Source organism: Lepeophtheirus salmonis, chromosome 4 (genome assembly GCF_016086655.4).
Source record: "Lepeophtheirus salmonis chromosome 4, UVic_Lsal_1.4, whole genome shotgun sequence".
In the NCBI taxonomy this organism is placed as follows: Eukaryota; Metazoa; Arthropoda; class Copepoda; order Siphonostomatoida; family Caligidae; genus Lepeophtheirus; species Lepeophtheirus salmonis.
In genome coordinates this window covers 8,886,044-8,900,610 of record NC_052134.2, presented here as the reverse complement: position 1 = coordinate 8,900,610, position 14,567 = coordinate 8,886,044, and the positions used below count along the sequence as shown (strand labels likewise).

The following is a 14,567-nucleotide window of genomic DNA, read 5'->3' as shown; positions in this document are numbered from 1 at the left end:
AATTGTATTAAATATGAAAATAATTTAGTAGAGAAATTTACTAAATTTCATTGTTTCAATACAGGTGGTGCCATTTTTCATGCAAGCAATCCGCAAAAGACGGGTTATACCACTGTTGGAACAGTGCCTCCAATCCCTTGAAAAAAGACAAAAACTAAAAATTTATTATATGTTTAATTATAAGAATTCTGCATTTTATCAATGTTAGATATTATGAATACCATACAAAAAGTTTTTGGAGCACTTAGACAATTTTATTAGGCTGTTTTTGACATTTGTTTCAAGAAAATAACTTGACCAAATACATAAGTTGTCCAAATCAATAATTGACTACTATTAATATGTAATTTAATACACATTCATTTTTTTATATCCACTTACCGTGTTATAAAAAGGACATTCAAAACGGAGAATTTAAAAAAAAATTAATTTAAATTTTATAAATTTCCAAAAATTGTACATAAAAATTTTTTTTCTTTTCTAAAAATAATGTTTATTTTTTCAAATTTAGTCACTTCCAAAAAAAATTAAATATGAATTTTTTCCAAAAAGTTATATTTCAAATTTTGCATTTAAAAAAACAAAACAAAAAGTTATATTTCAAATTTTGCATTTAAAAAAACAAAAAAAGCATTTGGTAAAAATTGTCCAAAAAAATCCTCCAGACGCCTATTATATCAATTGTCTCGACATGCAAATACATACAGGCGATGGTGATGGAAGAATACATGCAAATAAGACCTTGGAATGAAGCATACATATGTGCACATATATGATATGTTAGCTCCTACTTCCGGTTGGAATGAGTCTTTCAATAATACACATATATACATACATATTATAATGTAATTAAAGGCAGGTTTGATATAAATTGTAGTTCCGTTATAAACATAAATATAACACGAATGATTCAAAAAAATAAAAATTAAAGGCATGGAAAAACGTAATTCTCAAGTATAGTCTATAAGGAGTTGGACATGACGCAATTACAAAATATTAATGAATAAATAATTTCATCATAACTGTTCATAAAATACCCTTGGTTCTGCTTGAAAATACTCACAACTGTTATTTCATTTTGAACGCGTAAAGAATAGATTCAGTCCATTCTAAGAAATAATTATGAGTACTATAGATATAAATGAAGTTGCGAAATAGGGACAACAATTTTGGTGTCAATTTTGCTCATTACAACAAATAATTATTTTTTACTGCAAGGAATAACAATAAACAGAAGGGAACATAATCGTGGGATGGTGTATTAAGGAATTAGAAATATAAGTTGGCCAGTGTAATAAGGGCCGTAACATAAAACACATTGTCTTATATGTAATGTATGCGGAAGTAAGCACTTCTAGCCTACAAGAAGTATGACAATAACTTTAAACCCATTCATAGTACATACTTAGGGTATTGTTTAATTTTTTGTCTGAATTTAACTATAAGGATTTGATGCAACCTGTCAACACAAAAGCAACCTAAAATGATTTTTCTCATAACTAAAGCTACAATTTACCTATAAAGTATCATAAAATATTAGGTTGCATATATATGGTAATTATTTTAAATCTGGAACAAGTTTAGATCTCAATATCTTGGTAACCCTGAGGAGATCTATTTATAAGGAATTGTACTCATCTGACAAAACTGTATGATGAAAAATACAACATATTTGAGATGTCCTCTGAATATGAAGGCCGCGTCGGAAGACATTATTCAATTTACAAAACTGACTAAATTAACTGTATACGATGTTTCCTAAGGCTTTCAAGGAGTTAGATGGATCAAGAGCATCTGCAAAAAGAAGACTTAAGATCGTTTTAAGAGCAAAAAAACGCACTTCAGACTTCCTGAAGCAAAAGAACAAAGTTTAATGTGGCCTCCAAGCACATCAGATCTGAACCCTTTGGATTACTTTGTGCGTAGCATCTTGGAGAGAGAGTTCAATAAACGTACAATAAAACTTAAATTTTGTAGAATTAAAACCCCTCCAGTGTATTTATGAAGATTTATAAATACAATGAGATGTTCACTTGTCTTTGAAATTGTATTCAAGATTGGTTATATTTTTGACCTACTACATATGTATTGTTATGACAAAGAACTTAATGACCCATGTCAAAATTGAAGAGAGTTCAATCTTAAATATATACTTTTTCTTATTCATCCATGTCGAAAATTAAAACCTTCAAATTTATTTATTAGGTTTCTTGACAAATGTATATTTTATTTATTTTACCAAAAGACAAGAGAACAATAAAAATACTTTAATACTAATAATATAAGGAACTTATTGTGTAAATACACATTTTTAAAAGTATTAAGCGGAATTAAATTAAGCATTTATAAGAATGTTTCTAATATTACATATGATTATATTTATTTTAAACATATTTTTTATTTACTTATGCACTTAATTAAACAAGAATAAACATTGATTAATCTCACGAAATGAAAAATCAGGACCTTTGTTTATATATGTAGAGATAACTAAAGATTTATTCGTTTTGAGTCTCGGTCTTTGACCGATCCCCCTCCTCTTATTTGTGAAATGGAGTTAATGCATTAGTATCTCATATATAATAGGTATAGTTAAAAAATATTTTGCCAATAGATGGTTTTAGTCTTGTCTTGTATAAGTACTATCAGTTTATTAAAGATGGCGTACAAAAAGATCCTTATTGTAATGGAATTTTAGGTTTTATCAATTCCGTACTGCTAATTTTGATGTAAGAACCGTTTTGATTTCCAAAGAGATAAACATTATTTTGATTTTTTTTAATTCGTTAAAAATAATGGATATTTTTTTTACTACACATATTATTTTCTTCTTCAGAAGTAAATGAGAGTCAAACCTAAGCAGATTGCTTTAAAGTGAACATCTTCTCTCTCCTTCCCGATTTTTTTTTTGGCGGGCTTATAAGTGATTTTTATTGACCCATTTGTACGGATATTTTGGTTAAGACTGAGATCTCAGACTGTGGACCGTAACTCAATCATTTACGAATCACGGGCTGATTTTCTTAGTCTGACTTCATTGATGAAGAATGTTCTTCCAATTTCAACTATATAAGTTATACGCATATGAAGCCCTTTAAACTTTATTGGACGTCATTGTACAAATGCTCATAATTGGCAAACAAACAATATGTGATCATCAATTCATTTATAAAAGACTAAACTTTAAATAATACCGATCAACGTTGATTATATTTTTCTGAGACTAAATTACATTAATTTTTATTAGGACCTTCTTAGACCGAATTTTTCTATGTGACCGGTATTGACGGAACTTCTTTAATAGATCAAAATAATTAAAAAATGTCTAATTAATTGAGTTTCAAGGGAAATAATTGAGCTGTTTCGAAAGTTTAAGCAGGAATTGATGAGATTTTCACATAGACGTTTTGAAATAATTTTGGCAACTCTGCTCGGGCTACCCTGGTGGAGACTTGTCATGAAGGCTCTCTCCTTGTTTGTGGTGGTTTTTCCATCGAGAAAATGAATGCCTGGATACCTTTAACTACTTAGAAGCTACAATTGCACTAATTCCTGCCCAAAGAAGGCTAACATTCATGACTAACTCGCCTGGGATTTATAATATTAAGTTCCACAAAAAAGTGAGAATATACTCATGAAAAACAAAGAATAATATTAAGTATTCGTTGATGAGTTATTTTCTATATAATTAGAGTAAATTTTGTCGGTTCGTCGACGCCTAATGACTCCAAGCAATACCGGATACAAATGCAAGTATTAGATAATTTCATAGGATAATTAGATTGAAATTACATTGTTATTTACATTTTATCTACATATATAAGTTAAGAATTTTTATGAAGTAGTGATTGATGTTTTTCGTACTTATATGAAATAGCACAATTAACATAAGAAATCTAATCAAAAGGAAATATTCTTAGTCAAAAATAAAATAGCAACATCTAATTTAAAAAATAGCTCTAAGTAAATACGAGGATGATGCCCTTTACCCTTTTCCACACCACTTAATAAGTTTTACATATCATTCCAGTACAGTCTTAAGATTATTCCATAGGTTGTTCATATTGTGTTTAGATTTATTCCTGAATCTTTGTAATAGCAAAGTTTTCATAACATTTAGATTTGGAAAGATAAAAGCCAATCTTACTTAGACGAAAAGTGTGAGAAAAACTCTTTACACCCGTTGAGTCTTCTTGTCTTTGTCTTGCTAGAAACAATATAACCTTCGAGAAAAAGTAATTTGAGTTCAGATAAGAAGGTATTTCCTCAATTTTTCATAATATACAAAATCAGAGTAGACCTTAACGATTACAAGGAGGTGATCATAGGAAGTTTTTTTTGTTTTTTTGGGGAATAGAAGTCAACTCAGTCTATATCATGAGTAGAACATCACCCTTTATTTTATTTTTTTATCAAATGTAGAAACGTTAAAACTTATAGTTTTGATTTTAATAAAAATCTTTAATTAGGCAAAATAACTATTACTCTTGATATTTTTTTAGTAACTCTAGTTAGAAGTTTTATTAAATTTATAAAGCTATTAATCATGATAGCTTGAATAAGAGACTGATGATTCTAAGTCTTATATAACTTAAACTTCAGGTCTTCCTGACAATCTTTATCATGATTGATGGATACATTCTGATTACTAAAGGTATATTATTAATAAGTCTTCACCTATGAGGCCTGACTAAAGTTTTTCTTCATTCTTGATCTTATCATGGATCATATTTTAAGCTATTTTATATATGATCGGAAACTTAAATTTTATTCAGGCTGTATTTTTGGTAATTTATTAGGCTTTTAAAGTCTTTGCAATATAATCGGCAGTGATGGAAATCGGCGTATTTTTTAGTTCGCCTGTTTTTTCAAGGTTGGCAAACTGGAGAGGATTTATTTTATCTTGAGCTATTTTTATTGTTATTTAATTCTTGAGGAGTAAGTTTTCTTTTCTATCATATTCAAACCAAGATTGAATATTAGTGTGTGCACATAAAAGACGGAGAGTATTTTGAAGATTTGTTGCGGAGTTATAATGTAAGTCCTTGATAGACTCCGAGTACAATTGAAAATCGACATCAGAGTAATACTGGCTTATGTCCTTGATTATTTCCTTCTCCCCCTCCTCCCTTGCCACAGCTGATTTTAGCTGATCTAATTAAACGTCATGTCAGTTAAGTTGCTCTCCTCCCAGGCATTAGTTACATTATATTACAGGGTTACCATGTAGATCTTCGGTTTCTTTTTTTAACATGTCAAAAATGCGCATGATTTTCATCACTAATCATCAGTTTTCACTAATTTGCAACCTTATCACTAGACCACAGTCTTACTACAACATATCAGAGAATCAACTATTGCCATTTAAACTTCAATTTATGAAACCTCAGTTCTAAACATAAACTAAAAAAGTCAAGTTTGAAAAAGTGATAAAATCTATCACTATGTATCTCTATTGCTTTCCTCTAAGGATTTTGTATAATTGGTTTTCGTTACACCTGCTGATATAGTAGGGGATTTCAAGGAACTCGGTAATAAATTTATCTCTAGGAATTTCATCAAAAGAATTTTCATTCCAATACAGTTAAATTGCAAACTAAAGTTCGATTTAAAGGGTAAACAACAGTATTATTGAAATCAGTAGATTTAAAATTTCAAAGAAGATTATATGAAACTGATATAATATCTATTTTGCTTTGTATAATGTAGTAACATAATTTGTGATATCAAAAAATTGTTTATATAGGGTCATTCATTATTCTTATTTTACGGAGTATCCCAATTTATTATTCAATAAAGTGATTTGAAGAATGAAGATGGTTGACACATGAGTAATGTTCCAACACTTTTGGCGAATAACCATTTAATAGTGTTGCATTAGCTATAGTTGTTTGAAAGTTGTAACGGTATGACCCAATTAAGAGCTGTGACAAATTTTCTGAATTTACAACCTTTCATGTTGACAAATTATCTTCATTAATTCAAGTATTCCCTTGCATTCTTAACCCCTTTATATCTTATAAAATATAAGTATTTTTGGTTACTGTAAAGGTTAAATAGAGTTAATTTGTTAATTATTCAATGAGATACTTGCTTTTGAAATCAAAGTTTACATGGGCGAAAAGTTGGCTCAGGCTATTTGGGGTAACTTGGGACTGATAAAAACACTTAGATATTTATAGTTACTACCGACACCAAATTGACACCAAAAATTGCAAATACTCATTTTTTATTCCATTTTCCCATTAATTATGTTACGAAATTGCATATTATCATAAACTTTGCAATAACAAAAGCTCAAACCTGAAATGCAAGGTTAATATATATGCACAAAAACTTCATTTCGTACCAACTAGCTGCACTATTCCCTCACACTAATTAATTTATAGCAAATTTGTGATTCAAAACTACATATCTAAAACATTATTTTTGCTATATAAATAATAATTAGTTCATTATAACTTGTCAACAAAGGAGTGAACACGTGTACCTATTTAATCATTTTAAATTAGTAGATTAATTAATAAATTGTAGTGATGAAGCTTCCACATCATCCATTTGTTTTTTCATCTAGCTGGTTTGTAGTTGTTCTTCAACTAGAAAATATGATTGACATTTTAAATATTTTTTAGCTATTTATTTTGTTTGAAAATGTGGATAGTTATGTATCATAATGAAAATATCTACAGATTATAAGTTTCTCATTATTTATTAAATGTGAACTTAAATTGTTAATATTTGAAATTATATGGAGATTATGATACTTTTACCATATATAGTATGTAAATTCAAGTTTAAGTATAATGCAGCGATTTAGAGTAAAGTAATAGATGGAGCCACATTTTCTCGAATCTGGGTCGGTTCAGATTTTAGGGCCTAAATACTCAATTAAATTTTGGGTACCTGTACTTTCAAATCTAGATCAGAAATAAAAATTAGATTGTACATGTTTTATATTTTGTAAGCATTTTACCCAAAGTTCGGACCATATTATAATAGGATCTAAATTATGGTGACATCCCCCCCCCCTTTATTTATCAAGAAAATTTGCATATTAAAGATATAAATAAACATTTTAGTTTAAATTTACTTTTCTAGTAATAAAGACAACAAAATACTACAATCAAATCAAACGAACGTGTTTAAAACGATGGCACAAATAAAAAGACTAAGAACAAGTTTATAAATATTGAAAATGCTACAATAAAATTAAGAAAAAATAACTAGAATGACGAAAAATACAAGTAACGGACTATCTCAATCGAAAAATTTTGACCTTTTTAAAATTTCGAATAATCTTATACAATACCATCAAGTATCTTGCTGAGATTGAAGTATGATATTTAGTAAGATCTTACACAAAATTCCAGGTTGATATGTTATCATCTGGTATTTTAATCGCAAAAAGAGTATAGCAAACATGTGCAGAAATGAGAATTCCTATTATTTCTCTTACTTTAATAGGTTTCAACTATGTTAGTTTCTCCACTATAAGAGCCATAGAACTTAAAATGGCATATTCCAATACTTAGCTCAGCCACATTTTTTAATGATTACTGATACCAAAAGAATACATAGCACAATTTTAGTACTATTAGAAGATAATTATTAGTTATTATCAGAATTATTGTTTTAATAACAAAGGACTCTTCGTTACCTTTACTGTATCTCGCAACCTATAATTCAAAAAGAAACAGAACTAAACCCAAAATCAGTTAGTAGTTAGCCAATTCTTCCAAATATAAAATTATTATTCAATTATAGCTGATAATTTCTTACATTCTGATATGATTTAATCTATATAGGACCAACCCATGATAAAAAAAGTGACTGGAAGGAAAAAGAAGAAACATCGATAGCTGACAACCGAATACGGTGTATTTGTTTGTTTTAGTTTTGGAACTACGTGTGGAATAAACACGTGATACTTTTTTGTATGCAGATGTGGCTCCAAGCACTTATCAAGATAAATAGAGATGCTAGGTTCGATATATATAATATAGTATAAGTGTCAATAATAATATTTGCTTTTTGACGTTTGGAAAGTGCCGTGGATCTTTTTATGATCCATAAAAGTTTAAGTACACGAACCTAGTTCGGGTCTTGGATCTTTTTGGATAATACAAGTTTACTTATACCGTACATGGATAGTTCGAGTACAGCTCCAAGACCCACCCTAACTTGAATGTAAAGCCGTTTTAGCAGTCTATATTTGAATTTTAAAACATTATTTTCAGTCTTAATAAAAAGTGGGACCTGAAACAAGAGTCTACCCCCTAAAACCGACCTTACACCTATGTGCTTAGCTGTATTAGTAATATATAGTGTTGTGTAAGTATTTATTTAGGACGGAAGACTGGAGTACATTCCAGATTAGGTCCACTCCTGTCCATTTCAGTCCTAAAATCATATTAAGGTCGGTCCTTGATGACGTCCCTCAACATTATTTCTTTTCTTTTTTAATCAGTTCTAGTACTGACAGTCCAAAGGAACCGGTCCTTGGACTAGAATGGACGGAATAAATAAGGACTGACCCAACAATAGTATTATAATAATAATCTTACCTTTTCCTCTGAATTATAGGCTGGATTATTCATGGCAGGAATTTTGTCTGAGGAATACTTAGATGGATATTAAAACTTAATTTGACAGTAATCAATTCAACTTAATATCATTCATAAACTACTGGTTTTGACAAGTAATAAAAGTTTAAAAATATATATTTCTCAATATGTATATCTCACTTATTTGAAGTTACTGCGAAGGGACAAAAATGAGACTTAATACAATACTTCTTTTCATGCATATACATAATAAAAAAGGCTCGTGACGTCACATCCATTAGAAGTCGCAGGTTGTACACAATAAGGTGTGTAAGGTTTTTTCCGTGTTTCATCCATAAGTATGTTGAAGTATAGTGTAGATTGAGTGCAATTCATATTTTGAATACAAACAGAAATTGTACACAATATGTACATCGTAATCAAAATAATGTTTTATATGAATCTTAAGTAGAATTTAATAGCATAGTTAAGTAGTATATACACATGAAGAATGCTTCATTTCAAAACGCAATTTTGTCCTTTAAAATATATATACTTTGATCAATTAAAAAATGACATAAAAGGTATTTAAGTAACATGATACAGGGGCGTCCACAGGGGGTTGGCTGGAAGGGCTGTAGCCTCCCCCCCCACCTCAAAAAAAAAAAATATATTTTTGATTTTTACAATTATTTTTGTAATTCGGGGAAATTATGCAGCTGAGCATAAATTTAATATTATAATTTTTTCTCAAAAATTTAATTTTCTGTGAATAGCAATGAATTTTTATAATTTTTTTCCAAAAAATCTAAAACTTGAAATTTTTTTTTACAAAAAACTAATTTTCTGTCAATAGCTATGGATTTTTTAGAAATTTTCTTCCAAAAAATTTTATATTTGTAATTTAATTTTTTTTAAATAATTCTTGGTAAATAGCTATGCATTTTTGAATTATTTTTCAAAAAAAATTACAAAAACCATGTCCCCCTCTATAAAAAATACAATCATGCAGACGCCCCTGAGACAAGAATAGAATTTTTTCACACAGATGATTCCCATTTTTGAAATTTACATTCATTGTACACTTACTGATGATGTAATCTGCACAAAGGAAATCAGCTATATCAAGTTATTTTTTTCCACAGTATTTAACTTTTCTATTTGAGATTTATTCAAAGAGTTGTCAATAATGGGAAGTCTATAGTTTCCAAATTATCCATTTGTTTCCAATTGGAAAAAATGCATCGTTTGTGTCCTTGAAGTAATTACATTTAATTATAGTAAGATTATTATTCTTTCAATGAGGAAATTTAAAAAATAAGTAAGAATAGAGACTGTGATTGGAAAATAGGAAATGATATTACCCTTAAACATAATAATGAGTCTTGTGTAATATAGATCCTTTTAAGGTGATTTAGTATTTACCGGGGAGTCCAATAAATTTTGAACACTTTGAATTTTAAACTTTAACAAGATTTAATTTATTAATTAACAATATAATTGCAATAAACATGCACCCAAAAGGTGTAGTCGAGGTGGTTGGTATCAGGGCTGTAGGGGCCAAAAGGGGTTGGGACAGAAGTGAATGTTGTTTGCCAACCATTTCTGTGCCTTTTATTAGGTGTATGTAGGCGCACCATCCGGCTGGAAGACTACATATCCATGAGAATAGTTTGCCTGCACTCACAGCAAAAGGTTCTACTCCAAGACAATAACATAGTCGCCATGGCCCTCATGAACTTCAGGGATGGGCCTGAGCTCCTTTTCTTTAATTCCTTCGGAATTATTTTGGCCTTTATGACAGAGCCCTTCTTTTTCACCAAAGTTTCTGACTTGCTGACTTCGTAGACGATGGTCCTGTAGACGCTCAACTGCTTAGAATGGAAATTCGTTGTTAACGTTCAAGTGTCATTTTCTGGATTTGTACGTAAGCTAGAGAACTCAGATTTGTTTTGTTTTGTAACTAATTGTTTATGTTTATGTTTATGCTTTAGTATATCAAAATATGAATTAAACTTCAATTTCCTTACCTTCATTATTTATTGAATTAGTATGTGTTCAGATTTCAATGAACCACCTGGTATGTATATAGTCTGTATCAGTCTTTCACATGGTACTTAAATCGATCCCATTCCTATTATTGTCCTTAACCCATTAGTGCCGATGGCGAGTTTAACCCCATCAGTATTCATGAATATTATTATTATTATTTTTTGCTATTTACGTTCATGATGATTTAAATAATACCCCTTTTTATTTGTCTTTAGAAATGAAATACTTTAAAAATTGATCTTTTTATAGCTTTATTCTTGGGATTTAATTGAAAATTATGTCGCACCTCAATGTGTAATGATACTTTATAATTATTATTTTTATCTTATTACATTTTATATTAGAGTTGTCAAATGTGTCAATCGTTTCAGACCTATTCATAGATCATTTTTTTTATTTTTAAATTTCATTTCAATAGAAAAACTTTTTATTTAATTTTATCCAACTTGGACAACAATTTTTTTGAAATTTTTTTTCAACCATACTATTAATATTTTTATCTTACCTACTACAATAAGAATATTAATGGAATATTTATACAAATTTTGAGTCGTGTTTTTTTTTTTGTAAAAAAATTATTCTTAGGTGTTGATATGTGTTAAAAATATCAATCTCGGCTCTAATGAGTTAATAAATTTCAATATTTTAGAACATCATCTAGATCTGAAATGTTCGCAAATATTAAATTTATGTATCTACGTTAGTTTAATTATTTAATTAGTTACGTAAAACTTTAGGGAATCTTTCATAAACGATAATTGTCAGTGATTATTCTTAATTAAGACTTATTTAATTTGTAGAGTTTATAATTATTATATTAATTGGATGTTAATGTCTCCAAGATTCACCATGGTTGATGGATGATGATTTCATTTTCTCATATCTATGACATCTTTAACAGTCCATGGAACGTGTAATACAATAAATTTGCAATTATTTTTAGATTAACCACAGGATGTCAAAATATTGGGACAATTATATATCTATGTAATATAGTTGTCCAAGAGTACCAACACATTTAAAACAGTACTATTTTGGGTTGTCCATTGAAATATGAACACTTACTAATTCAATTATTAATGAAGGTTGAGTAGGGTGACTATAAAATCAACTTTTTCGGAAAAGTAAATGGCTTAGGTTTAAAAATGGTTCCTACAAAAACATTTGAGAAAAGTTTGGATAGTTTTGAAAAATATTTAGAGGTAGCTCGACGTCTCTAAAGTATTGAAAATTTATATTTTCAACGAAAAAACTGAGAATTTTTTTAAATACTCTTCATATACTTAAAACTATAGCTTACTTAATTTACAATAAAATATATTTGACGATTTTTTCAACAAAATATATTTTACGATTTTTTCAACAAAAATTATATTTATATGTTCAAAAAACGTCAATATAAGTTACTTAAAATTTAGCTCATGACCCATTTTTTATTTCTTTTAGCATATTTTAAACCAACTAGTGGACTAATAAATCTGAAAAATTGTAATTGCGTTTATATCACATTAAATTTGACGAAAAAAAAAAATTTTATAACCACAGCATTAGTGACCTTTTTACGGAAATTGACCATTTATTTCAATTTTCACACATAAAACAAGAAATAAAAATCCAAGTCATCCTATTTCAAGATAGACCCTACAAAAAATATATAATTTGAATACATTTCTTTTTTTTTTCTTTTATGATGTATCAAATAAATTATGAATGAGTTTTTAATTAAATAAAGGTTACAAACATATTTATTAAAACAAAGCAATTTTTCTTTGACACTATAAGTTCAAATACCGGCAATAATAATGGAACTTGTGTTCTACTTGAAAGATTAATAGACAAAAATTTCTACCATTTGCTTGAAGACACCATATAATGGAATTAGTTATTGAAACTATTTCCAAGATTGTATGGGTGCTTCATCGTCACGAGATGTTCTTTGCTCAAAAGATTCAACAAAGTTGGTCATGGATCAATAAAACTAACTATAAACCTGGAACTGTAGAGGAAGCTGTGGCCATCTTTTGGAGGACATACGGAATTGCACTATTGAATTTATAAGAGATAATCTTTAAAAAGATATTAAAGAGACGAAAATAGATAATAATTAATTATATTTCTTGACGATGCCCCTGAGTATAGAGTTAAGTTCATGTCGCCTGGTGCAATGCACAGTGTCTGTTGGCTTTCAAAAGTGATATATAGTCTCAAGATTTGGATATTGAGATTAGTATTCAAATTGACTCCACGGGAAGAACAAGGATTACATGATGTTTGTGTTTTCATAGTAAGAGTATATATCAAAAAAGGGCAATGCAGCTAAGGCCTCCAATTCTCCTTTGAGCGATCGAATGAAGTTGTTAATCGAATATTCTTCAATTAATAGACATATTTACAAATCCGCCTCTTGCAAATTTTCTTAACATTTATGGTATTCGTCGGAAGATCTCGTTCGACTCACTTTATTTTATGATAGAGTAAGTTTAACTACAAAAAAAAAATCATTCGCTCTCTCGAAGTTAAACACTGGAAGACAAAAAATATAAGCAAAGATTTTATACATAAAAATATCTTATAATTAGTCGCGAAGAAGTTAAAAAGAAATTAAAGAAATTTTGGAGCTTCCTGATAGTCTTTAGAAGTTGACCCAGCACTTTGGCATGTTAAGGAAGACTAAATGGAGGCATGGGAAAAAGTTAATTCGCTCCATGTATGCAATGATCTTGCTGAAAGTAGCGCTCATCGAAGGATATAGTGGGTTAATAACAAATGAAGATTCACAACTTGAATGTCTTCTACAAGTCATGGAAGACCATAGAAGGACCTACCCCAACACCAATAAGAAAATACTTAGCAAAAGTCAGAAGTTTTTGTCTAAAACTTACAATAAGAAATTATTTATATCCATGATATTATATGTAAATATAAACTAAGTACTTGTTCATTTATTTGATATATCATCAAGAAAAGAAAAAAAATGTGTCCAAATTAATTTTCTTTATAGGTACCACCTTTGACTAAGGTTGCTTAGATTTTTATTGCTGCTTTTATGTGTTAAAATTGAATTAAAATGATTTATTTTCGTAAAAAGGTCATTAAGGTCATGGTTATGATTTTTTTTTTTCGCTGACTTTAATGTGATTTAGCAAATAGCACATTTTCATGTTTATCAGTTAAACAGTAGGGTTGCAATATCCCAAAAAAATAAAGAAAAGAGTAATGAGATAAATTTCAATCAACTTCAATTGACGTTATTTTGAACATATAAATATTATTATTGTTAAAATAATTATAAATTATATTTTATTATAAATTCAATAAGCTCAATTAATTTTTTTGATCAAAAAGTTTTAATCTGAAGTATATGGACAGTATTCAAGAAAATACTCCGTTTTTTCTTTATAAATGTAAATTTTATTGTCATCCGAAGGTGAGTCATTGAAATTAATTCATATTTTAATATATATTAAAGAATAAAGAATTAGTCACAAAAAAAAAAAAAAACAGCTGAGATCTCTTGCTTACGTACAATTCGGCAAAATGCACACACTCCAAGCAGTTGGTCGTCTCCAGGACCACCGTCTACACCGTCAGCAAGTGCCAAACGTTGGAGAGGAAAAATGGTTCTATCAAAAAGGCACAACTGGACCCGGAAGAGTTAATGAAAATGTCCCAGGTCAATTCCCTCACGGCTATGAGGTTACATAAAAAAGATCTCGGCCTTTCACATCAGACTGTCCAGAGAACTATCAAAAATGTGGGTGGAAAGAGTTTTGTGAGGGTGAAGAGGCCACTTTTGACACCATCAATGAAACAAAACCATCTCCTCCGTTACAAGACTCTTTTGAGTTCTTTCGAAATATTTTTACACTTTTGGCCTCCTATATTGGGTGCATGTCGAGGGAAAGGCCTAGAGTGTTTGTAATCCTCAAAGCCACTGTCAGCCAGTGCCGGGACGCCATGAGGGATGACATG

The 14,567-nt window shown here is 29.3% G+C and overlaps 1 protein-coding gene across 1 annotated transcript in view; it reads right to left on the bottom strand.

Moving 5' to 3' along the window:
* Window positions 1–8,782, bottom strand: part of LOC121116545 (uncharacterized) — a 55,754-nt gene extending 46,972 nt beyond the window's left edge. The window contains exon 1 of the mRNA XM_040710809.2: window positions 8,565–8,782. Coding sequence (XP_040566743.1) covers window positions 8,565–8,597 — 33 coding nt within the window. The 5' untranslated portion in view covers window positions 8,598–8,782. The remainder of the gene's footprint in view (window positions 1–8,564) is intronic.
* Between the last annotated feature and the right edge of the window lie 5,785 nt (window positions 8,783–14,567).